General features: G+C 53.9%; 1 protein-coding gene across 7 annotated transcripts in view; it reads right to left on the bottom strand.

Annotated features, from left to right (window-relative positions):
* The window catches only part of EPHB2 (EPH receptor B2), a 152,594-nt gene that overhangs the window by 103,648 nt on the left and 23,185 nt on the right, over nt 1-25,761 (bottom strand). For 2 of the 7 annotated variants that reach the window (XM_068171337.1, XM_068171338.1), the window contains exon 1: nt 24,381-24,598. The exons of 4 other annotated variants lie outside the window; for them this stretch is intronic. In XM_068171337.1, coding sequence (XP_068027438.1) covers nt 24,381-24,465 — 85 coding nt within the window. In that variant the 5' untranslated portion in view covers nt 24,466-24,598. Of the gene's footprint in view, nt 1-24,380; nt 24,600-25,761 lie in introns of those variants that run through there. One more of the 7 variants, XM_068212813.1, reaches the window with a different exon arrangement.

Here is a 25,761-nt window from a genome sequence, read left to right as displayed (position 1 = left end):
GGTCACCTGTCCCCAGGACAGGGTGCTGACAAGGTGAGCACAGCCTGGGGCTGCCAGTGCTGCCAGGCCTACAGGAGGTGCCTCTTGCTGTAACACACCCCAAAATGCACAGGGCAAGGCTCCTCAAACCCCATGTGCTTGGTAGGCAGAGAAGGGGGTACCAGCCAGTCCCAGCCCTGCCAGCAGGATTGATTTAATTAGATACTGAGAAGAAATTCTTCCCTAAGAGGGTGGGGAGGCCCTAGCACAGGGTGCCCGGAGAAGCTGTGGCTGCCCCATCCCTGGAAGTATCCAAGGCCACTGGAGCACAGGAGTGGACAGGGCTTGGAGCACCCTGGGATAGTGGAAGATGTCCCTGCCCATGGCAGGGGGTGGGCCTGGATGAGCTTTAAGGTCCCTTCCAATCCAAAACATTCTGGGACTCTATGTCTGCACCCCATGGCACTGCAGCAGCCTGGGCAGCGGAAAACATGTCCATGGGGTGAAAATCACCTCCTTGATCCATGAGCAGCACCCCTCCCTCCTGCAGGGGACTGCAGCCCTCTGTGTCTCCTGATTTAGCCTGAGAACTGAGGCGCCAGGGCCAGTGGGATGCTCTGGGCTGCTGGCCCCCTCCACCCTCTCACACTGCCCAGGATTTATAGATGGATAAAAATCCCTTGGCTGAGCCTTTGTTTACTTTGCTCAGAGAAAATAATTAACTCTTAATGTAGTTCTGGTGTCCCTTCCCATGGCAAGGGAATGGAATGAGATGAGCTTTAATATTCCATCCAATCCAAACCATTCTGGGATTCTCTGATTCAAGGAACTTGGTGAAACCTTTAAGCTGTCCCACTCCAAGCACAGCACACACTTTAATACTCCCTGTATCACAACACGGCCATGCCAAGCCTCAGCTCCACACACTCACTGTCCCCGTGCCATGATGTCCCCAGGCTGGGCCGGATCCCAGGGACAGTGTGCAGGGAGCAAACCCTGCACCCAGGAGCCTGGGAAAGCAGCCATGGAGTGATGGCAGAGGTGGAGGGCCAGGGGAGCATCCCTGCAGGAGTCAGCTGTGATGGCTCTGGAGAGCCAGCTGGCTTCCAGCACACAGCAGCTGGGAGGCTGTGAAACAAGAGCATCAGACCTCTGGTGCCTTTCATCCCTGGTAACTTTTTTTTGCCTGCAGATATCATGGATTTGCTCAAGGTCACTCTTGTGACAAAGCTCCCAAAGAAGATGTTGCACTACAGAAACAAAGGTGACAGGAGGGGACACCCAAAGAGCTCTGCCACCACCATCCAGGTGGGTACTGTGGAGTAGCACCTGGGATGGAACTGAGCAGGTGGTGCCTGGAAGCAGAGCCCCCCCAGCATTCCCTACAGGGATGGCACAAGGCTGGCAAATTCCCACTCAGTGCTGAGGGACGCACTTGCTTTGGCCAGTCCCACAAAAACCAAGATGTTTCTGCTCCCTGCAGAGCAGAGAAACATCAGATCCTGAAAAACACCACTCTGAGCACCCCCAAACATACATAAACAAAACAACTTTACCCCCTCTGTGCTACAGGGGAGGGAAGCGCCGGCACTGACCCACCCAGGCAGGGGCAGCAGGTCCCAAACCCCTGTGGCCAGGAGCTGTTGGCAGCAGGTCTGGCTGTCCTGGCCAGCAGCAGCCACAAGGACAGGGGAACAAAGGCTACTTCCCAGCTCCATCGATCCTGAAGTCACACAGGTCAGGGGGGAACATCTGCTCCAACCCTGCCCAGCTCTGGTGCAAGGATTTCCCCGTGGTTATTCAGGCAAGGGTGAATTTTCAGAAGGAAGCAGCCAATACTGCTGTTAAAATACTCAGCATGGAAAGACCCAGCCCCAGTTTGTGCCCATGGGGAGGGACCAGGAGCAGCACTGGTAAGTGCCAGTGATTCCACAATGGCCAAGATCCATGTGGTTGGAAGGTGACAGAAGGATAACCCAGATCAGCAGCTTGTGCCAGGTATCTCCAGCCTTCCACTTGAAGTATTCAAGGCCAGGTTGGACAGGGCTTGGAGCAACCTGGTTTAGTGGAAGGTGTCCCTGCCCATGGCAGAGGGTGTGACCCAGGCTGCCTGGCCAGAACGTGCCTGGCATGGCTGGAGATGGAGGAGCATTAGCCAGAGGGAAGAGCCCCGGGGGTCAAAACCAGTTTATGAGAAATCAGGCAGCTTTGATCTACAGATTTGAGCAATAGTGAATCAACTCCACCCCTGGGTGATCTGCTGTACAGTTAATTAGACACGTTATTAAAAATATGCTCCTCTACCAGGCTGAATTAGTCCAGCTTCCAAGCCACAGAGTCCTGCCCTGTCTAATTAAACACACCTTCTCCATTAACAATCCTTCCTCCAGGCCGCTACCAGCAGACAAGGCAGCAGACACTCCTCAATCTCCTGAACAAGGCCAACAACGGGCAGGATTCCACCTTGAGTCATGACCACTAAACTGGTTTATTTTCATTTTGATTCTCCTTTGGCTGTGGACACCAGAAGCAGATCCAGAGGCCCCCAGGGCTGGCCTCGGTATCACAAGGGCAGAACATGCAGGTATGTCCTGGCTCACCAGTCAAGGACCTGATCAGCTCTTGCACTCCAGGAGTATCCCATTTCCAAGGTGTTTTCAGAGCCAGAGATTTCCTGGTTGCCCTGGAATTGCCCCACAGCTAAGGACCACACTGTGCTCAAGATGCAGTGTGGCCATACTCAGACCCACTTCTGTTCCCTGATGTGCCGAATTCCCTCAGGTGTAACCAATCCATCCCCTCCAGCCTTTACTGCTCTCCCAATACTGGTACTCACTGCAGATGGGGAAACTTGGAGTATTTTCCTCTGACCAGCCAATTTGAAGCCCCTCAAGGACACACCTGTAAATTCATCTCTTGCTGGAGCATGGTGGGAACCCCTCCTTACTCCTAATGCTGCAGAACTGCACATTAAAGGTGTGAACCCCCTGCTTACCTCTGCAACAGCTCTTGGGGTGGTGACTCATCTGTTCCCTGGTTTGAAAGCACCAGGTACTGCCCACGTGCTTTTCTCCAGGCTGAAGCCCTGCGTATCCCACATCTCCATGGAATCCCCTTCCTTAGGGCCAGCCTGAGCTGCAGCTGTATCCTCAGGGCAGCTTTGTGTCCCATGATGATGCAGAACACGTCCTGCTGCTGCCCTGTTCCCCCAAACCCCACATCTGAACCCGAGGGAATGGCTGAGGCTGTGTCAGGGAGGTGTAGGTTGGGTATCAGGGAAATTCTTTCCCCAGAGTGTTCTGGGGCACTGACCAGGCTCCCCAGGGAATAGACACAGCCCCAAGGCTACCAGAGCTCCAGGCACAGGGTGGGAATTGCTGGGGTGTCCTAAGCAGGGCCAGGAGTTGTACTCAATGTTCTTGTGGGTCCCTTCCAGCTCAGGAAATTTCATGATTCCACGATTCTGTGAACCCCACATCTCCACTGGCAGCACAGAGAAAGTACAGTCCCCTAGGAGAGCCTTTCTGTGAATTTATTTTTCCCCTTGGTTCCCAACCCTGTGGGTTTCCAGAGCTGACTGTTTCCAAGCCAGCAGCTCCACCTCACAGGAGACAGCCCAGATGCCCAAGAGCCTCGTGGGGACCATGCAGGCTGGGCCCACCCTCCACACCACCCTGACCCCTGCCAGCTGGGAGCCCCTGCCTCACTCCAGAGGCTTTTATTGGAAACACACAGTCTCCAAAGGCTGCAAGTGGAATCCATTACACAGCATTTAGTACAAATCATTTGTATTTCACAGCCCGCAATCCTTCTGATTTCACAAGGAAAGGGCTGTTAAAGACCATGCTGTAACAGCAGGGATGGGGGGAGCATTCCCAGATCTGGGATGGTCCTGCTCCCACACCTGGTCATCATTCACAGCCGCATCCTCCATGTGCGAGATGCTTTGGAATGTGGGAGGAGGCAGCTCTGCTACCTGCAAATAATCACCCCCATCTGAGTCAGGAGATTTTGGAAGCTGGGATAGGATTGCAAATCACTGCTCCAAGAAAAAAAGAATTATAGAATCCCAGAATCATTTGGGTTGGGAGGAACCTTAAAGCTCATCCCGTTCCACCCCCTGCCATGGGCAGAGACACCTTCCACTGTCCCAGGGTGCTCCAAGCCCCATCCAGCCTGGCCTTGGACACTTCCAGGAATCCAGGGGCAGCCCCAGCTGCTCTGGGCAACCTGTGCCAGGGCCTCACCACATTCACCCTGAAGAATTTCTTCCCAGTATCCAACCTAATCCTTCCTTCTGGCAATGGGAAGCCATTCCCCCTTGTCCTATCACTCCATGCCCCTGTGAACCGAACCTCTGACGCTTCCAGTGTTTAGTGTAGCATTATGGTGAGGAATTCTGGATGTGTGCAGACATTTCCAGTTTGTGCACACAGAAAGGTTGTGAGCCATGCCTTACAGACAAATAAACTTATGGATTAGCTCCTTTCCCACCTCCTCCCACGTGCTGCTTTCCCCAGCCTTTGGAGACAGGATCTCTGGGGCAATGGGGATCCACGGTCAAATGGGATTGGCACATTCAGGCCAAGTTATTTGTGTACCATCAACACCTGGGGTAGAATGAGAACCAAAAACATGGTTAAAACCCTGAGCATGGCCATTCCCAGAGAGATGCAATTTCGTAAAGGAAAAAGCTGGAAGTAATGAAGGGAAAACACAGCCCTCACCCACACTCAGTACGAAGAAGGGATCTCATCCCATAAAACAAGAACAGTGACTCATCCCATAAAAAGAGAACAGCAAGTCACTCCAGGGTGGACATCTTGACCCACAAGAGACCATTTTAAAATATAAATCGTGACTTGGGGTGTTCAGGTTGGATATTAACAGATCATTTAGGACATTGCTTCCCCAGGAGGGCTGTCCAGCCTTGAGTCTGGCCACCAGGGACCTGGGGGATCTCCAGCACCGGAGGTTTCCAGGAATGGCTTCCTAGATCCAAATCACCTTGATCACTGCTACAGCTGGGGGCAGGGCAACCTTGGGGACAGGGGGACCTTGGGGACAGGGAACGGGAGCTGGACATCTGCTCTGATCACAGATGGAACTGATAAATCTTGTTCTTCTAAAAGGTGAGAGAGAGACAGCAGAATCCCAAATCACTACTATATCCCAGCCACTATCTCATTCAAACACCCAGTGCTCCCCTTTTCTGGAAAATGGAACTACAACTGCAGATCTACATTTTGCCCCCAGGAAGGCTGTCTGGGAACACAGGCTGGGAACCTCATTCCTACACATCTCCCCATGAGCCACCTGAGGATGCGGGAGCCCCCACAACCCACGAACAACACCTCTCCTCAGCATAATGCAGGATGTTCATCTGCTGAATATCAGAACTTTGGTGGGGGGAAATATAGCATTGCTTCCTCTTTATTGTGTTTTGGAGCAAAAACCCAGCAGATGCATGAAGCCAGCAAGGCAGGAGGAAGGCAGGGACTCCCTAGATTAACACCAGGCTCAGGGACACAAGCGAGTCTGTCCCTTGGCATTCCATCCCAAAAATCCAGACACTCAGCCACCCTCCAGTGGTGCCAAAAGACCTCTCCCTCTAAGGAGGGAGCAATGCATTGAGACAGCAGGGCTTGCACAGCCCAAAACCAAGAGACATCTGCAAATATCCGACAGGTGCCACCTTCACAGGTGAAGGCTGGTTTTACCAGGGCAGTGGGTCCTTCTCCAGCAGCTAAGCAGGACATGATTCCTGCTAACAAAGGTCATTGCATGTCCTCTCAAATCCACCATCAGTGGTCTTTCCTCAGTCCCAAAACATCCTATTAGCTCACCTGATACTGTGCCTCACCCGAGGCTGAGGAAGTCCTGGACTCCCCTCTCCATTTCACCAGGAAATCTGGGCAGGGCTCCTGAGGAGGACGATGGTGAGAGCCAAGAGAGGTGAGTGCAGGGTGACCAGCATGCCTGGCCTGAGCTGCCACAGATTGCACTGCCACCTCCCCACACCATGTGTCCTCCAGCTCCCTGCAAAGGATGGGATCCACCCTCGCCATCACTGGTACATCAATCCATCAGCTGGGACTGCTCTACACTACAGGCTTGGGAAAGGGGCTCAGCCTGGAGAAGAGGAGGCTCAGGAGGGACCTTCTGGCTCTGCACAACTCCTGACAGGAGAGGACAGCCAGGTGAGAGTTGGGCTCTGCTCCCAGGGAGCAGGGACAGGAGGAGAGGGAATGGCCTCAAGCTGTGCCAGGGGAGGGTCAGGTTGGATATTGGGAAAATTTCTTTATGGAAAGAGTGATCACGCATTGGCAACAGCTGCCCAGGGCAGTGGTGGAGTCACCACCCCAGAAGTGTTCACAAACCATGTGGATGTGGCACTAAGGGACATGGGTTAGTGGTGAATATGGCAGAGCTGGGTTAACGATTGAGTCTGGTGATCTGAAGGGCTTTTCCAACCTCAGTGATTCTGTGATTCCATGAACTGGGAAGTTCAGCAGTAGAGGATGCTGGAGAAGACCCCCCAGTTCACACTGGTTCAGCTGAGCCCCCACTGCACCAATATAAATCATAAACATGCTCAGGCCATGCCTGTCACGACGTGCAATGACACATGTGATGGAAAGCCAACACGTGATGACACAGTGCCCGTGACCCAGCTCTCACCAGCACATTTCTGCCTCTCCCCTGCCTGGAGACACTGGTACCTGTCAATATCTGTCACTGCTCCGCTGTATCACACCCTGCCAGCGGTGAGGACGGGCTCGTTACATAATTTTAATGCACAGAGCGCATTAAAGACCCTGAGGTATCCAATTCTGGACCTCATAATGACACGGAATGAGGGCTGAATCACTGGACTGGAAGCATGGAGTTGCCTCAGCACTGATGACCGCAGTGTGTGTGGGCCAAAGGGAGAACAAGCCAAACCTGAAACGGCTTTGCCTGTTCATTGAAATGTATCAATTTCCAAAATCTCATCAAATTTACAATCAGAGTCAACCAGGAAACGGGAGCAAAAAGTACAAATGCAAACCAGAGGGGTTTGGGACTCGATCTTTAAGGTCCCTTCCAAGCCAAACCATTCTATGATTCTGTAAGAAAAGTTTAAACTATTATATATATAAAGGCAATCTAGGAAAACAACAACTTCAACCAAAACCAGCCTCAGAGGATCAAAGTGTTTGTGACAGCCACACACACAAAAGGCAATCCATGAGAAATAGAAGTAGAATAAGCACAATCCATATTTTATTGTGACTGGCAGGAAGTGAATAAAAGAAACCTCTGGAAAACCCACGTCTGAAGACAAGAAAAAGTTACGATGATGTTCTTTTCAGCACACAGAAAAAATGCTAAGTAAAAATGTTAAAATTCATAGAAACATAGAGAAAAGCATTGAGACAGGCCAGGGCTCGACGTGCTGTCACTGACTTGAGTCCTGCTTCAGTCCTGCTCCACTGCCAGGGTGATTAACAGGTTTTTTTTACTCCAGGCACAGTCAGAACTTCCCTCACTGCAGTTCCTGGTGTGTGAAGGGTGGCCGTGGTCAGCCAGTTTGTGTCTTTATTAGGAAAGTGGGATGTTATTCCGCAGCCCTCCAGAGGACAGGGCTGCTTCCTCCCCTGAGTAACCAGGATTCCTTAGCTCATACATAACTAACGAGCCAGGGAAAGTCTGGCTGCAATTCCTTAAAAATCACACACGTTTGCAAGCATTTAGCAAATAACTAAGACTTTGGAACAGATGCAGCAGGGCCACATGGTGCCCAAACTCGGCTGTTTTCTCCACAGACAGTGGCCTTGTGGAGGTGGGAGAAGCCCCAGCCATAGTTTATCTTCATTTCTGGCCATTTCAGTGATGACGCTTCCATAAACAAACCCAAGAAACCATGACCACATCAAAATCCTCTGTGACACCTCCACAACAGACATGAAAAATCAAATTCTAGGACAAGCCACAATCAAACTGGGAGAAAACCACAAGAAAACTTCACAGCCTGGTTCCCGTACTGGTCAAAGTTTGCAGGATTAACTGGGCAGTGGAATAAACCTGGGTAGATCTTTCCAGCACTGTTTCCAGAGAGCATCACCATCCCCTCTGCTACCTCTCCTGTCTGAGGGACCACCACAATAGACAGAGCTCAAAGTCATAGACCTCATGAACTCAGCGGACACTTTCTGGGCAATTGTGGGCATTTTATGGACACCTTAAAGGGATGGCCCACAGACTAAGGGATCAGAGAATCACCAGGGTTGGAAAAGCCTTCCAAGATCATTGACTCCAACCACTAATTCAGTTCTGCCAAGTTCCCCACTAACCCATGTCCCCAAGTGCCACATGCACATGCCTTTGAGCACTGCTAGGCGTGGCAACTACACCACTGCCCTGGGCAGCCTGTGCCAGGGAATGCTATCTGTGTATTAAACCGGTGTGGGGATAAGCTGCCAGCTGGGGTTAAAGCACAACAAAAGAGAGAGAACTAAGAAAATCCAGCACATTTCACAGTGACAGACCCAAGAGACTCCAAAGATTAAGAAACAAGAGCCCATGAGGGGATGCCTGGAGAAGAAGAAAACTGGGAAGTCCTTGAAGACACTAATGCAGAGCATCTCAGAGCAGAAGGATCACGTCTAGTGGATGCACCAGGATTACAACGTGAGGGAATGGCAGGCACTCAAGGTCTCGCTCGGTTTGAAATCACTTCTGGGGAAATAATGAAAAAGCTGATGTAATTCCAATCATAAAGAATTAAAGAACAGGAGTATAATTAGCACCAGTCAACATACTTCTACAAGAAACAGGTCTTGTCAAACAAATCTGATTTCATTCTTCACTGAGATTACAAGTCTGATTGGTGAGAGGAGCTATGTACGAGGCAGGGGAGTGTCTGAGTGCTGGAATCAGGAGATGTGAGGGCAGCCTGGGGAACAGAGCCACTGTGCCAGCCACTGCCTGCACTCCAGATCAAAAAATATGCTACAAATGGCATTAAGAACTGATTAGGTGTCAGGTTCCAAGCAATAGTTCCCAGTGCTGGACCTCGGTGGGCTCCATGGGAACCAGCCCTGGATTCATTTCTGCCTTAGTCAGCATGATGGAGAGGGATGAAGGAAACCACTGCTCAGGTGGGTAATGCCCTTGCAGCCTTGCAGAGCATTCTCAAGTGAAGGATATGGGATTCACCTTCTTTGGCATTTGCTATGAAAAAATAATGCTCCCACTTTAATGCAGTTGTTAATTTTCTCCAGATTGTAACAGAGAGAAAAGGGCCTCTGAGGACAGGCTTATGACTGAGATCAGCCAGCTAGGCAGGTGAGCTGAATTGCCCTCAGCAGGATAGTGAAGAGGGGGTTGCTTCCAGCTTACGTTAGAAATCCCATTTTTGTGATAATGATTAAACTGTTCAAATCATCTTCAAAGAAAATTTAGGGGAGTAAAAACCTTAAAATTAATTAAACTCAGTGGTGAAAAGCATCAGAAAGCCTGATCTCCTCCAGCAACTGCCCTGGAGCTGGTGTGGCTCAACAGATGTAAGCACCAGACAGGCAGGAAAAGCTCCAGATGGTCCCAGTGACATGGTGGCACTGATCAGGGACAGCCCCTCGTGCCCAGCTCTGGCACCGCAGCACGGATGCAGTTCCCACCCGACAGACGTTCGCTGTGTACGGAACAACCGGATGGCTTCAGCCCCTTTCCAAGCAGGCAGGTGTCAGCCACAGGACTGCCACCACAGCTGGGACCTCCTGGCAGCCAGGAGGATTAGGGCCTTTCCTTCCCTACATTGCTGGGAGAGCTGGAGCATAACTATGGCTTTAAGGTTTCCAGGAGAGAAGTGACTGTCCCAGGCAGGAGCATCTACATTATCCCCATGAATCAACAGCCCCAAGGAATGACCAAGGTGTGCACACCTGCCTCAACAATGCAGCAACCAGGATAAGGAACATCCTCAGCACCACCTAAGTCTCCTACCTGGGCATCCATCGATTCCCTGCCCCTTTGGCTCCCCAGATTATGAACAAAACTCAAAAGCACATCAAGAAAGTCCATGGATGGTGTTAAACTAGGAGCCCTTCCATAGTTGGCATCATACATGAAGGACATGGTGAGGAAGGTGAAGGTGGGAGCACACCTGAAGCTAGAAAGAGACCACTTAGTCCCCAGACCGAGCTTTAGGTTTTTTAAAAGGTTTAGGGACCTTTAACTCTGGAGCATTACTCAGCTACAGCAGAGACAAGACAGGTCTGAAGTGTGCTGGGAGATGGGAGAGGGAGTCCCAGGTCCTTGCCTGCCCCAAGATAAAGGAAAATCCTCAGACCCCAGAAGAGCAAATCCCTACAGAGAAAGTCCTCAGTGAAGGGAGGGAGGAGCTGCTGTTGTCACTGCCTTCTGGGCTGCTTCTCACCCGCTGCCTTCCCAGCCAAATCCTCTGACATCCAACACCGCCTCTGCCAAGCCAGCCCAGTTGGGTTCCCCCACTAAAGCAAGCAAAAACCCATTCTTTGGGGGCTGCTTTATATCACTGCCTCCCCCAAAAAAGGTTTAGTCAAAGCAAATGTCAGACCCATTAAGTGCGAAGGACCTCACAGCCAACACAGGAATGCTGGGGCTTGATGGACTGTTTATAGAGTCTTTTATAGGAAGGATGGGTAACCTAATCCCAACTACAACATTTTTTATGCTGCTCTGTGAGGGTTCAGCTGTGATTAAACTGCTGGCACAGTCCCATGCCACATAAAACCATGGAGACCAGCCATGTCTCATCCCCACCAGAGCTCTGCAAATGCAGGCAGCAGAAGTACTCCAAGTACTAAAGGCTGGCGAGCCCCGCTTTGGGGATCCCCGCTCACATCTCCCCTGGCCTTGTGAGCCTGACACACCAAAACGAAACATCTCTAGTGAATATTTACTCTGACTGCAGCCCAGAGCATGGCAAAGGGTAACCACCCCTGCAGGACTTGGTGTGGGTGCAGGAGATGCAACAAAACCACGCTCTCAGCAGTGGGGTTCAGTGTCTTCCTCTCCCAGCAGCAGCCCCAGGATGAGCACGGAGCCCTCCACCACCCTCCTAAAACACTGGAGGAATCCCACAGCAACATTTCCTGCTTGGTTAAAACACTTGATTTTGAGCCAGCCTCACTAAACTGAGATGTTCCAAGTTGTGGATCACCCGCTGGCTCTACCAGACTGACGCTCCATGGCTGTAGCTAAGACCACAGTCCGCAGCACGGGCAAAGTCCTCCCTGGGAGAGGACATCCAAATGTTCCAGCAGACACTGACCCAGGAAACCGAGCCCACCCGGGCCAAACCACCTGAAGGGTGTGCAAATTTAACTGTCTGAGAGGGAAACAAAGATTTGGAGGTGTAGAGATTTGAAGGGTGGGAAATCCCAGCCCAGGCTTGGCAAAGGGTCACATGAACCCCACGCTGGAGGACAGTCAGGTATAGCAAAGCCAGGCCCTGCTCCAGACCCTCTTCTTAGCTGGAAGGGAAAAGCCTGGGGGCTGGAGCAAGGGCAGAGCTGTAACACATTGATGATGATGATGGTATGGAGGATGTGCATTATCAGAGTGTGATCACTTGATGTTGGACCAGCAGGGTCTCCCCAGTGCTGCTGGTGGGTGGGATTTCTTCAGGCAATGTAAGCATGAAGTTTGTTTCATTTTATTTTTATAGAATTGGAAGAGAAGCCAGGTTTGCCTTTTTCTTGTTTCTATTTTTTGGGTCTGTTGACTCATCCATCAGTTTGTCTGTTTACCCTCATGACACTTCTCTGATATGATGCATTGTCTTCCTCACAGCCACCACACACCCACCCTAGGTGGGCTCTCACCACCCACATTAGCCCACAGCCCTCTCGAGAATTACAGCTCTGGAGCATGCCAAGCACAACAGTTGACCAGTGACTTCTTCACTGAACAAAAACCACCAGCACCTCAGAACCCCTCACTGAGCATCCCCACCACAACAGCCAGGAGAGGAATGTGTTCTCCCCAGGCTTTTTCTCTCAGATGGGACTTAGGCAGCAGTTTTATTTTAGCCCTGGACAAGTGTATAGCACATTCCTGCCACTAAAGGGAAGGAGATTCCAAAGCGTTTTCAGGTGTTTCACCTGAGCCTGTGCACTCACAGGGCTCTTCCTTCAGCACAGACCCCGACACGCCACCAGGGAAATGGGCACCTTGATGGTGACACATGGGGTGGGCACGTCACCACAGCTCCACGACCTGCTGGCATCCCCAGGAGGCCCATGGAGGGCTGAGCTCTTCTCCACCCCTCTGGCCACTGAGCAGTTCAGGACTGGTGGATGACACACCCAGGGCTGACCTCACAAATCCCATTTTTTTCCCTTTTCCCTATGTAGCCCACACACTGAGGACCTCCCAAACACAGTAAAACACCAGGTCAGCTTTCCAAGAGTTCAGCACCCACAAGCAGGAGCTCAGGTCATATTTAGGCCACCCAAATTACAGGGCAAGGTTTCTGCTGGAGGATGACCTGCTTGGTCTACCCCAGCACAAAACCCCATGGGCAGCCCCTGCCATCCCATCCAAGACGCCACGGGGACGCCTGGGCTCCAATGGTTCCTCCTGTTGGTCCCAAATGTGCTGCTCCCAAACCTACCACAGCCCCTGGCAGTGTGCCCTTACACATCCCTTACTTCCCAGTCCAAAATTCAGCTCCCATCCTGCAGCCCCACCTTTTCTTATGCAGGGACCAACAGAAACTGGGAGAAGCAAAGCAGCACCGTGGGACCCAGCCTGTAAAGATTGAACTTCACCCCCAACCCCCCAGATAAGGAAGGATGGGCTCCCGGAACAGCCAGGGATGAAAGGGCATGCCGCAACGGTCGAGTTGGCTCGCTCAGCTTTTGGCTTGTGCCCATTTTCCTGCCATGTGCACACCCATGAGCCATGTCCTGTTGGACAGGGACAGCCACTTGCTCAGCAGCCCAGAGGGACCAGCCTGGCAACACCTCAATTGCATGGGCCTGCACCTTCTGCCTGTTCCACAAACCATAAACCAGTGGAGCTCAAGAGACCTACCTAGCCACTGCTCAGAGCATCAGCAACCTCCCGAGTGATGCAAGGTTTAGCCAAAGCTGGGAACAGGAACTAGGCGAGACATGGGAGCAGCTGACAGTAAACTCAGCATTTCCAGAGGATCTGTTTGCATCAAAAGCTGCTGCACTAAAGCCAGAACAGGTGTCAGTCATACCAAAATCTCATGGCAGCTATTCAATGTGATGGCATAAGTCTGATACCAGATTAAAAAAAAACCAAAAGCAATGTGAGCAGCTCCTCTACTCTCTATTTCACCTACAACCATAGAAAAAGAAAGGTGAGAAGCCAAAAGGAGGAGAAAAGCAGGTGTATCAGGGCTGGTTCTGTGCAGCAGCAGCGCAGCCACACGGAGGAGGTAGCTCCCCATCACTGGGGATGCACCCAGCAGCCCCAGGACAAAGCCACATCAGGCTGTCACCCAGCTGCCCCAGGTAGGCACAAAGCAGCACCCCCCTACCCCTGGATGGCTCCATCAGCCCCGAGCTGGCCTTGTCCCCCCTGCAGACTTGTGAGCAGCCTGCTGCCCTGAGCTTTGTACCGAGCGTGACATGGAGCAGAGCCCACGCTGCCTCTTCAACACCTCCCACCAGCCAAACACCAACCCCTGCTAATGCTGCCAACATCCTAATTAGCACCTTCCCTGTGCCTGTCCTGCTCCCGACTGCTCTGCAGCTGTCCAAACTCTCAGAGGTTCAACAAAGGTGACAGGGGATGGGGACAAGTCCAGGAGGCGCTGGGCACTCTGTCCCCTCTAGCCCATGGCAGCCCCGCTGCCCTGCTGTGAGTCTGTGTCAAGGGATTTCCACACAGCATCACACCCACGCCTGAGTTTACCCTTCCAGAGCCTCTGGGACAATCCATCACCCCTGCAAGGCAAGCAGAAGGAGTGGGGCTTTCTCCAAGCTTCATCGAATCACAGGACGGTTTGGGCTGGAAAGGACTTTAAAGACCATCTCCTCTCAAGCCCTGCCATGGGCAGGGACACCTTCCACCAGACCAGATTGCTCCAAGTCCTGTCCAGCTTGGCCTTAAACACTTCCAGGGAATGGACAGGGCATGGACAGGGCAGCTCCAGGCTCTGCCTGGGGAATGCATTTGCCCATCCATGCATTTGCCTAATCATGCATTTGCAGCTGTTTCCATGGCTGGAAGCTAGCCCTGGTGGGGCTGCTCTGCTCTGCTCTGCCTGATGCAACCCCTCAGTGCCCCATGCCAGCAGCCAGCTTGGGGGAGTTGACACCTCCATCTCACCTCTCAGCACACTCCAGCACTGGCTGATCAATACCCTGCCACGGGCCATTCCCCACGTCCAGGCAATGAAAATATTTCAGTTGCTCCCCAGACAATGAAAATGTAACATCCCCAGCTCGCTTTCCCTCCCAGAGCAATGCCCAGGGAGCCATAGGCCTGCTCCCATTTACCACAAAGGTGTCACAATATGCATACAAAGGCTGGAGACACGGAACCAGTGCTCAGACACCTTCAAAGGCACTCTGCAGTCAGCCTTGGAGATAGTGGGATCCTGCAGGAGAGATCCCTCAGAAGAGATCCACAGGAAATGCCTCCCAAGGCTGGCATGCCGCAGTTAAGTCCCTGCAGCCTGGCCAGCCCCCATCCCTGCAGGCTCTATCAAGCCCGGACATCTTGTTTCACTCCATCCATGCTGCCCCCAGGTCACGCTTTTCTCCTGCTCCCTTTATCCTCTGATACCAGACAGGCTTAAAAGCAAAACAGGGCCAAGATTTATGAAGTGAGGCTCACCGTAAAGGTTTCCGCGTCGCAGTTGTGGAGCCTGGAAACAGGATTACAAGCAAAGCAAATCATGAAACGCGATCGTAACCTCGGCACGGTGAGATGTGACCCTCACGTGCTCCAGCCCAGCTCACTCCCAGCATGTGGTGTGCCTGGCCAGCAAAAACCTACTTGTGGTGGCCCAGGGCTTCTTTGACCTCCATTCCACAGCACCCAGCTCATTTGGGTGGCCCAGTCCTGATCCTCAGCAGACTTTCTGCCACACCTTGCCTCAAACCAGCTGCACAGGCATTTGTCAGACCAGAGCACTCCCAGCTCTTCAAGACCACAAACAGGTGTTTTGGATGCATCTCATAATTTCATGGTGACTTTACTGCAGCCTTCCAGTGCCTAAAGGGGCTCCAAGAGAGCTGGAGAAGGACTTTGGTCAAGGGATGGAGGGACAGGACACAGGGAATGGCTTCCCACTGCCAGAGGGGAGGGAGGGATGGGATATTGGGAAGGAATTGGTCCCTGTGAAGGTGTGAAGGCCCTGGCAGAGGGTGCCCAGAGCAGCTGTGGCTGCCCCTGGATCCCTGGCATTGTTCTAGGCCAGGCTGGACAGGGCTTGGAGCAACCAGGTCTAGAGGAAGGTGTCCCTGCCCATGGCAGGAGTGGAACTGAATGAGCTTTAAGGTCCCTTCCAACCCAAACCAGCCAATGATTCTATGATTCTAGGACCAAGCCCCCCTTCTGGGACATCATTCCCACCCAAAAGTCTACTGCCAAGGCAAAGCTTTCAAGAAAGATGGATCTCATGAGAAAGGCTTGAAGCCAAACTCAGAGAGGCATCACCTGGGAACATTGACCAGCAAGTGATGGGAGCCAACAGCAGGGAACGATGATGCCAGCTCCATCCAGGAGTACCTGCCAGGGCCACCAGCATCTGCCTGGGAGTGGAGAGCAGTGGAAGCAGGCAGATATGGGTCCTGGCAGGACACACACATCCACACCCACACCTGTTTAGGGTGAAACCAACCACATACCTGGAGACACTTCAGTAGCCCGTTCCTGCCTGGTTTGTCCCAAGACACATCCTGTCCCACCCTCCAGCCTTAAGCAGCCCAAAGTGTGTGGGTTCAATGGCCACTTTGCAGGGACTAGTGGCCTCCTGGGAGGCTCAAAGAGCAGGATCTCCTCTGGAGACCAAGGAGCATCCAGGGACTCCATGTCCCCTGCTCCAAGGCAGAGTGCTCCAATCAGTCCTCCCCTGCCCTGAGAGACTCTGGGATAGGCAGAACCTGCACTGTCTCACCACTGCTTCTCACCCACAGCCTGTGCATGAGGACTACACAGGATGGAGATGCCTTCTGCCTCTTGTATCCCTCTGTTGAAGTTGTTCAGGCTCACGGAGGGTCCTGACAAGAGATCTGGAGGGTCCAGCCTCCTTTCTGATCATCCTTACCCCCCCAGGTTCTCCTCTCCTCTGCTTCTCAGCAGAGCAGTGCTGCAGAAGCCTCCCAACACGGGTCCCTCCATGGACATGCAACCAGAGCTCACCAGGCTCCAGCAGGGCTCCACACACTTTGGGGAGCTGGGATGACACCTCCCATGGAGCAGGACTCACCTCAGTCTGCTGCTGGACAGACAGAGCCCAGCTGGGCACGGCCAGCGAGCTGCCCAGCCTGTGCATCACCAGGGGCACAGTCTGTCCTTCAGCCTGATGCAGCTGGGTGTCCCCATGTCCCCAAAGCCTGGGTGGGAGCAGAGGGGATTCCAGACCTATTGCCTGCCCCTCCTCTCCTGGGCTGGGGGCTTGGAGCCAGCCGCAGGCTACCCAGGAGCCCAGCAGCCGAGGCCATTGTTCCCTTTGTCTGGCCCTGGGAGCACCAGCCCACAGCAGCTGAAGGTGTCCCCTCTGGCCAGGGACATCCACATGACTCGAGGTGTCCCCTCTGCCCAGGGAGGTTCACACAGCTCGAGGGGTCCCCTCTGCCCAGGAAGGTTCACCCACGCGGCCACATGCGCCACCCCCAACCCCCTCAGCTGCCAGGCAAGGGCCCAAGCAGCTCCCCTAACCCAGCCAAGAGCCCTCCAAGGTGAACCCAGGGCTCAGGGAAGTTCCTCTCCTCCCCAGTTCCAACCAGATGCTCTTGGCCTCTGAAACTCTGAGGAGTTTCTGCAAAGGCAAGCACCAACAAGCATTTTCCAAGGGACCTTCCTTGGCCATCCGGCCAAAATCAAGAGTCTGTGGAAGGTTAAAGGTGTCCCCAGACAAAATGGGTTCAGGGCCACGAGCACCCAGAGCGATGTGGACCTCCCCAGCACTTTGCTTTAGAAGCTGCAGATCTTGAAAGCCAAACTGGGAGCTGGGGGCCAGCCAGATCCCACTGAGCCTGGACATTCAGTGTAAGAGCCCAGAGAAGGCATCTTTCCCTGTTTCCTTTCAAATACCACATCTGCCACGGGAGGCTGAGCCAAAAGGATTCCTGGTTTCCATCCCACCTCCTGCAGTGCACCAGGATGCTCAAGGAGCACACCAGAATCTAGGGTACCCAATGCCCCTGGTAGCCAGGATGGGGAGGGCTGGGCTTCACCCCGCCCTGCCTCCACCCTCCATTGCTCCTGGTGGGAAACCTTCTGCTTGAGAACTCCAGAGAGAAGGAAAACATATAAAATAAAGGATCATCACCCTTTCTGCACCCTCTTCTTTGCACCTCCCACAGTCCAAGGCACCTCTGTGCCTCCTCCCTCCCCAAGCTGCATCTTTCCCGGAGCCCCTCTCCCCTGAACTTCTCCTGTACAAGCATCTTCACACCCTTTCCCAGTCTTTCCCAGTTCAGAGCTGATGCTTTCAAAGAGCCATCCACAATGACTTTAAGATCTCTTTCTCAAAATGCTAATAAGTAATTTAAAGACTGCCACTGTGCATGCATGGGTTTAGGGTAATTTTTTCCATGTGAATCCCTTTTCATTCATCCCTGACTACATTTAATCTGCCACTTTATAGCCCAGCTATCCAGTGTCATGAGAGCCTTTTGCAATATTTTCAAGACAACTGTTGTTTTTATCATCCTGAATAATTTTGTATAATCTGCAAACACTCCTCGCCTTCCCATTCCCAGCCCTCTCTGCTTTATGAATACATCACCAGCACAAGCCTCACGCTGACCCTGTCCAGTGGGAAAACTGACTCTTTGTTTCCCCTTCTTTAAGCAGATTTTAATCCATAAGAGAGCCCTTCCTCTAAAATTACTGCTCTGGAGTCTCCTGGATCACCCAGGGAGATCTTCTTAAAGGATGCTCGTCCCATTTACTCTGGCTCAAATATTCATTTTATTGACTTATTTTAAAGTACGAGTTCTCCTGCCATCGCTTCAGAACAGTCTCCCAGCCCTGCCCTGGGAAGCAAAGCTCCTTGGCAGGAGTCCCTTTGGCCACCTGGGGTGACACTGAAGTCATCCCCCTCCACCCCAAAGGTTCCATCCTGCACATTTAACTTCCCAATGCCCATTTGTTGAGGGGAAACTTGGGGGACAAACAATTTCTTAAGTTATTTTTCAAACTCCTCTCAGCCTGCCTTATACTGCTTTACATTCACCAGACCACAGTTTCTGATTTTTTATTTTCTCCTTTTAGATACCACTTGCACTCTGTGAAGAACATTTTTTTACCTCCAATGACCTCCTCCAATTTGCCATTTAATCAAGTTTGGTTGGTTTTTGGTTATTTTTAGGAAACTCCTGTTAAGTGGCTGCACGAATTTATTCTGAGGTTTAATTTAATTTCCTACATCACGGGCAAGTATTTTCCTATTTTAGCTTCTCCCTTCACAAAGTCAGCTCCTTAACTTTGCTTTACTCAGAGACCATTACTATGTGGTGTTTTTAAGTGCTGGTTGCTTTATGGATGTCATGGTCTGACTCTGAGAGAGGTAATGTGGAAAGAAGATAATTTATTGGATCAGCTGAGAAAGCTTCACCAACTTTTGGAGCTCCCCAGCCTCTCCTCTTGCCCACTGGGAGACTGAATCTGTTCCCGTGGAGCAGATCTGATGTCTTGCGTGTGGTTGCTCCGGTCTAAATCCAGAGTTCTTCCTCCTGTGAGCTCTCCAAAGAACCACATCTGTTCTCAGCCACTAAAACTATCATTTCTGAATGTGACATTTAGGGAGGCCCAGACCAGCCCCAGTTACAGTTGTGTTTTCTGCCCTCGTGGCCTGCTCCATCTTCCTTTAATGCTTGGCAATCAGTGCCACACTTCCTGTCAGACCTGATACTGCTCCCTTCAACCCAAGCAAGGAAATTCAGGGAGGGGCGAACAGCATGATCCTCACTTACTCCTTCCCCTTTATCCTGATTATCTCAGGGGGCTGGCATGCCCTGCACAGCCACCCGTGTCTGCACCCTGGCACAACTTGCCATCCATCCAGCACATTCCAGAAACATCTGACATTGACATAAAGACATTAGCAATATATCCCTGCACATCCCCAGGCACCTCTCCTTCCTCACCCTCCCTCCTGCTGTCACCTGGCCTTCAAGGGGTCCCTGCCCACCTTCAGCATTCCCAGTGATCCCCAGTGCTCCCTGCATCCCTGGGTACAGGCCGGGCAGAGTGCCTCGAAACGCCCCGTGCTGCCTCTCCCTCCCTCCCACCCAGCCCATGCCGCACTCAGCCCCTTATCACTGGAGGCCCCATCCTTTCCCTTATCTAACGGCTGAACTTTTGCCTCTGAGCATCTCCCCACTCCCCCCATCCCAACGAGATCCAGTTGGCAGCTGTGCTTCGCCCCGATCTCTCTATAAACCAGATCCAGGTACGGGAGGGGTTACAAACAAGGGTGGGAACTGACGGGGCTCTTCCTCGGTAAAAATGGGATTTTGGCAGGATGGGAACCCCACTCCCAGCCAGAGCCACCCTCATTCCTATCCCAGCAGGGCTGGTGTGTGGGGAGCCGGCACATTTTGGGGCAGGAGTGGGGGGTCAGGCTCTCTTTCATCCCTTGCACCAAAGCAATCGCGTCTCAGGAGCTGTCACAGCCTCCACTGTTTACCCAGCTCCTCGGGCAGTTTCCTGAGTGCCCACCCCTCTTTCCAGCAGCTCAGGTATGTGCACACAAAGGGCCCTGACTAGTGCAGGCAGGTCCTTAGCCTGTCTCCAAGGGGACGGCTGCTCCCGTCCCTGGGGACAGCCCCAAACCCCTCACAGCATCCCTGAGGCACAGCCACTTTCCCTTCACACCCTCTGCGGGGTGACACGAGGGGCTGGGGGACATCAGTGGCCACAACAACCCTGAGATCCTGTTCCCTCCAACATCTTCTCCCTATGTTTCGGCACCCAGAGAAGCTGGAAAGTCAGCAGGTATTGAGAGGACTGCTGCTCCTGCCTGGAAAAGCCACAGAACAGAGCAGTAAGGGCAGCAACATGCATGTTTAAAGGAGGCACCGATTTATTTGGGCTCCAAAAGGAGCCTTCCCTTTTGCTGCCCCTATAATGCAAAGGGCAGGTGGGTGCAAGGAATGTGCCTTGTCAAAAATTAACCCAGGAAATGGAGGGGAGGGGAAAGCAGCAGGAGGGAGATGGGTGGCACAGGGCCAGGCCAAAACCACAGGCTCTGCTCTGCTCCTCAGTCCCACTTGTCCCAGAACATTTGCTCCCCTCCCGCTCTGAGGAGAGTGTTTGCAGATCTGGAGCTCAAGCTCGCAGGACGGATCAGCTCTTGACAGATGCTGTGTTTTTCCCTGGACCTGCTGTTCTGCTGCATCCCTCCGGAGCATGCCAGGCTTGCTGGGAGGCTCCTGGAGCTCCCATGGTCCTGGCACACCTGGACCATCCATCTCCATGGAGCACCAAGGTCAAAACAATGCTCTGGTGTGACTGTAACCCTGAAGGGATGGCTCAAGTCTTCCTCTATGGACACCAAAAAGATGGATACACAAAGGCCCAAACCAGCCCTTTGTCCCTGGCATCTCCTCACACCCCATGTGGAGGTGCTCAACATAGGTACAGGAGAAGAGACTATGTTTTAGCATTGCAATATGTTACAGCAGAAGTGAAATTAAATATACTGTATACTACAGAATCACAGAATATCCCAAGCTGGAAGGGACCCACAAGGATCATCCAGTCCAAATCCTGGCCCTGCATAGGACCCCCTAACAATCCCACCATGTGTCTGAGAGTGCCGTAAATATTACATATATTATAACTCACTATTAAATATGCAGAAGCACTGAAGTCGTGTTTCCAGCTTGCTTGGAGCATGGGCAGGGATGTCCGTGTCCAGCACCTCAGCCACAGCATGCCCTGGGAATACCCAACCCAGGAGCCAATACAGCCCTCCTGCCCCAGCATCCCTCTCCAAGCCCAAGACTGGCCTCAGGACTAGGATTGTTCAGCAAGGTTGATGCTCAAAATTGAGTCCCCTCACCCCCGATTCTGTTTCTTTGCAAAACTCGTGCCGGGCAATTCTCCATCGCCCATTGGAGCCTGTCGCTGCCTCCGTGCTGCTGGCTCTGTGCTGCCCACACCCTCACTGATAGCAGGGCCATCTCGTGTCTCCTTTTGCATTTTTGGCACAGGGCTGGCTCTCCTCCAGTCCTCGGGAAGCTTGCCAGCACCGCAAGGTTTGTGAAAAGTTAACTCCACTGGGGTGAAGAACGCCATCGGGTTGGTTTTTCCTCCTTGCACGTGAGTTAGCCAGGCTGTTGATTTTAAAATACCTCCGTGTCCTTTCCAGCTCCCCCCAAAATACCTCGGGAGCGTCAGTCCTGCGATCGGCGCGCAGCCTACGCAGCAGGAATACAAAGCGGGGCCGTTAGCAATAGCGGCGTTACCAACTGGTGTGGGATCCAGACCCTTCCAGGACTCCTTTGTTCTTGACTTTCTGGTTTGGGTTTTGTTTTTTTTTTTTTTTTATTTTTTTGAAAAACACACAAAAAACTTTCCTTTGAGCAGCCTGAACTTTCTCAGCTGCAGACACATTACCTTCCAACCGCCTTCACAACTATAGGCAATTCCTAACCTCTGCTTTATGTATGTTGTCATCCACCTCCCTGTTTTCCATACTGATTTATGTTTCACGTTCTTTTTACATTTCCTTTTAACAGAGGCGGTTTTAACCAAACAGCCTTCCCTCCCGAGCCCGAACCATGCGTTCTGCTGGCCAGTGAGCAATCAACTTCCAATTTCCATGCACACTCCTGTTTATATTTCCTTCCCTATCGGCTTTGTTTCTAATTAAGGTTTGTTAAATGCAAGTGAATATATAGCGCACAGAGAAATATAAAGCATGTAGATAAATAAACACCCCACACACAGCCGCACTGACTAAGGCTGCGCTTTCAACCACGGATCCCAAAGCACTTTGTCATGTTCATTAACAAAACCTCGCGGCTCCCTTGGGAAAGATGCTTGGATTATTTTACGCCTTGTAATTAGGAAAACTGAGGCACAGAGGAGACAAGTGAAATTACCAGCAGTACAGAAATGCTCTCTGTGACAGAGCCGAAAACAGGACTCAAGAGGCAGGATTCTCCAGAATTGTGGTTTTCCCCTGAACAAGCCTTTCTACCCCCATTTTGGCCCTGGAATATGCTGGGGCTGGTGATGGAGGGCATCGCGACCGTGGAGGTTCCCTGCAGCTGTGGGAACATGGTGGGTCCAGCCACTACCTCCATGGCCAGCAGCTACTGTTGGGTCCATCTGTCCACACCAAAGGGACGCAGAGCATTCAGAGGTGCAGGTGGACACAACACCCAGGCACTTTGGAAGCAGTGGGAAGAGGCAGTTCCAGAAAGGAAGGAGCAGAGGCACGCCCAAGGAGCTGCATCCCACATCTTCACCTTGCCAGCTCTCCAGAAGCCTTTTCCTGGGAGGCTAGATTAGGGATCTGGCTGCCTACACCAACACTGAGAATGACCATCACAGCCCCACGACACAGACACACACACACACACACACTCACACACACACAGGGCAAGAGGCAACTGCAGGGGCATGGGGAGACCACGCCAAACCCAAACCAACACAGTCAGCCCCAGCTGGGAATGGCCGCTGGAAGCCCACTGACCATCTCCCGGAGAACGTCTCCATCCGTGGAGGAGCACACCTTAGAGCGATCATCTCGGGTGGGTGAAACACCCCACCTGCACTGGCCAGCCCCTCGTTCCTAGATACATTCCCCATCCCTTAGCACTCATGTGTCCAGTGCCTGCCGCTCCTGCCATGATGGTGGGAAAGTCGCTCATATTTCAGGAACACGCACGGGAGCCCTGGGAGCCAGGCACTGACCCACAGCACCTCTTGGGCAGCAGGAGGAGCAGGAGGGGTGGAGGTGTCACCCCATCCCCGCCCAAGGCACCCGGCACACCATACTCGGCAGAACCAGCTTGTCATGGTCAAGTGTGCATGGGCCCCGCTGGCCAAGCCCAGACCCCGCTGGAAGTGTCAAGGCCACCAGCGGACGGGGCCAGACATCCTGCATGGACACGTATGCTCTCACAAACACGCTCCTCACCCCAACCCTTCCCCCCCATAATTAAAACCATGCTGGGCTCATTTGAATAGCAGAGCTGGCGAGCACTCTCCGCTGCAACGTAAATAGTCCTATTTATGCCAAGCTCCCATATTGTAAATATCACGATGTATAGCTGGCCAACCCATGAGTCATCTCCCAAAACTCCAACTTAATAAATGGTGCCTCATCCATGTTCCAGACAAACACCGTCCGAGTGGCTCCCATCGCCCAGCACACACAGGGCCAGCAGTTGCCACCCAGCCTGGCCCCCACCAGCCCAACGGAGCCGGAGGAACAGCGGAGCCGCCCAGCCCCTCCAACATCACCCTTCCACAATGGACAGGCATCCCTGGACCATGCCGCTCCAGGACGAGCCGGTTTTTGGCCTGACACCTGGCCCTCGCCCCTGCCCAACCCAGCTCTCTGGCACTTCCCAGGGTGTCCATGCAGCGGGCGGGTGGGAGCAGGCAGGAATGGCTGGGATGGCTGGGGAGCAGGAGAACGACTCTCCCCTTGCACAGACCCCACCGTGGGGCTCCCACCCAGCGCCGTCCCCGCACACCCAGCCCTGGAGCTCCCCACCTGCCGCCTCACGCTGCTTTGTCTGAGCACCGAGGACCTTGGCGGGGAGCTCGGCTCCTCCTGGGGAAGCCGGGAACGCCACGGCGCCAAAGGGGAGCCGGCCACCAGCTCCAGAACGCCGGTAAGGCCTGGCGGAGGGGCACCCCAAAGAATCTCCCGAGAGCAGCAGCGGGCACGGGGCGGTGAATCCCGGGCATCCCTGGGGGAACCTCCGCGGTACCCAGGGATGCCCACTCCGGCGGGGAGAAGGGCAGCCAGCCATCGGGAGGGTCTGGGGGCGGGGTGGGGGGGGCATACAGGACACACCGGGCTCCGGCGGCGACATCTCCAGCTGGGGATAGCACTTCCCCAAACTTCGCCCACCCTCCGAAGGGCGTGCGGCGGGGAGGGGGGCAGGGGGCAAAGTGCCATCCCCCAAAAACCGGGGAAAACCCGGAGGGGGCTCGCCCTTCCCGCAGGGCTCCCGCCCCCCGCGCGCCCCCCTTACCTTCCACGGCGGCGAGCAGGGGCAGGAGGGCGAGGGGCAGGCAGCAGAGCCACAGCGGCCCCATGGTGCGCGCCGGGCCGGGCATCAGAGGCGGCGCGGCCGGCGCTCCATGGAGGCGGCGGAGCGCAGAGCCCAGAGCCCAGAGCCCCTCGCTGGGGCCGCCGCCGGCGCGGGCACGGCCGCGGGCACGGAGCGCTCCGCCGGCCCCGCCGCCGCGGCCGGGCCGAGCCACCGCCGCCGCCGCGCGGGGGACGCCCCGCGCCGCCCGCCCCGCCCCGCCCCGGGGCCGCGCTGCTCGCGGGGGCGGCGGGGGCGGCCGGAGCGGGGCCGGCGGCGGGGGGGGCGGCGGCGGCCGGCGGCGGGCGGCGGGCGGCGGGCGGCGAGCGGGCGGCGGCTCCCCCCGGCCCGCCGATGGTTTCTCCCGGAGCTGTCGATCATCCAGAGAAAGCCGTGATTTCAGCCCAAATCCGCCTCGCCGGGGCTCGCTGCGCCGCCGGCACCGGCGAGGGGGGCGGAGGGGCGGGGGGTCCCGGGGGGATGTCCCCGCCGCCGCGCCCTTCGCACCGCCCGAGGCCACGGCCCGGGCATCTCTCCCGCGAGGCTGAGCCCCCGCAGCTGCCCACCGGGGGTCCAGGGCGGTGAGGAGATCGAACGGGACGCGTACGGCAGGATTAAAATAAATAAATAAATAAATAAATAGGAACAAAAATCCAACGAGTTGGTAAATCCGAGGCTTGTTGTGAGCAGCCCTGAGCCCCCGCACCCTTCTCCTCCCCCATCCCCCTGGAGCCACCCAGGAGAGAACAGGAATCCCCCCCACTTCCCATTGTGGAGCAGTTGTGACTTGGTCACGAGCCCCATTGACACTGCTGGGGTCAAGCAGGACCTTCCTAGAAAGTGCAAGGTGAGACCCAGCTCCAATTCTGCATCGCAGCACTCAACAGGCCCCAACTTTCCCGATGCCTGGGAACCACATCTACCCTGTGGGCACCTTATGATCCACACCTTCTTCGGGGCATGGTGGGGAGGTTGGGACCAGATGGTCTTTAAGGTCCCTTCCAACCCAAACTATTCGGTGAATCTGTGACATGTGGCTGCTGCCGGGACTCTTTACCCCGGGAGGTCCCCCTGCCACCTGACATCTCCTCCTCACCTCTGTAGTATCCACGTTGTACCCAGCAGTGCCCCCTGCTCACCCCCCATAGCTGTGTCCCAATTATTGCTGGTTGGGCAGAAGGTTCAGGTGCATCCTGAAGTAAGCACTTGTGTCCTGGAAGATCTTCCTAGGGAGGTCACATCCTGCACATGGATCTCTACACAAGCTGTGCCAGGTTCATAGGCCAGGAGCCAAAGACCCACTGGACTTCGAGGATGGATTCCT

Source organism: Anomalospiza imberbis, chromosome 23, assembly GCF_031753505.1.
Source record: "Anomalospiza imberbis isolate Cuckoo-Finch-1a 21T00152 chromosome 23, ASM3175350v1, whole genome shotgun sequence".
NCBI classification, from domain to species: Eukaryota; Metazoa; Chordata; class Aves; order Passeriformes; family Viduidae; genus Anomalospiza; species Anomalospiza imberbis.
Note: the sequence above shows the minus strand (reverse complement) of the source record. Positions and strands in the feature narration are given on the sequence as shown.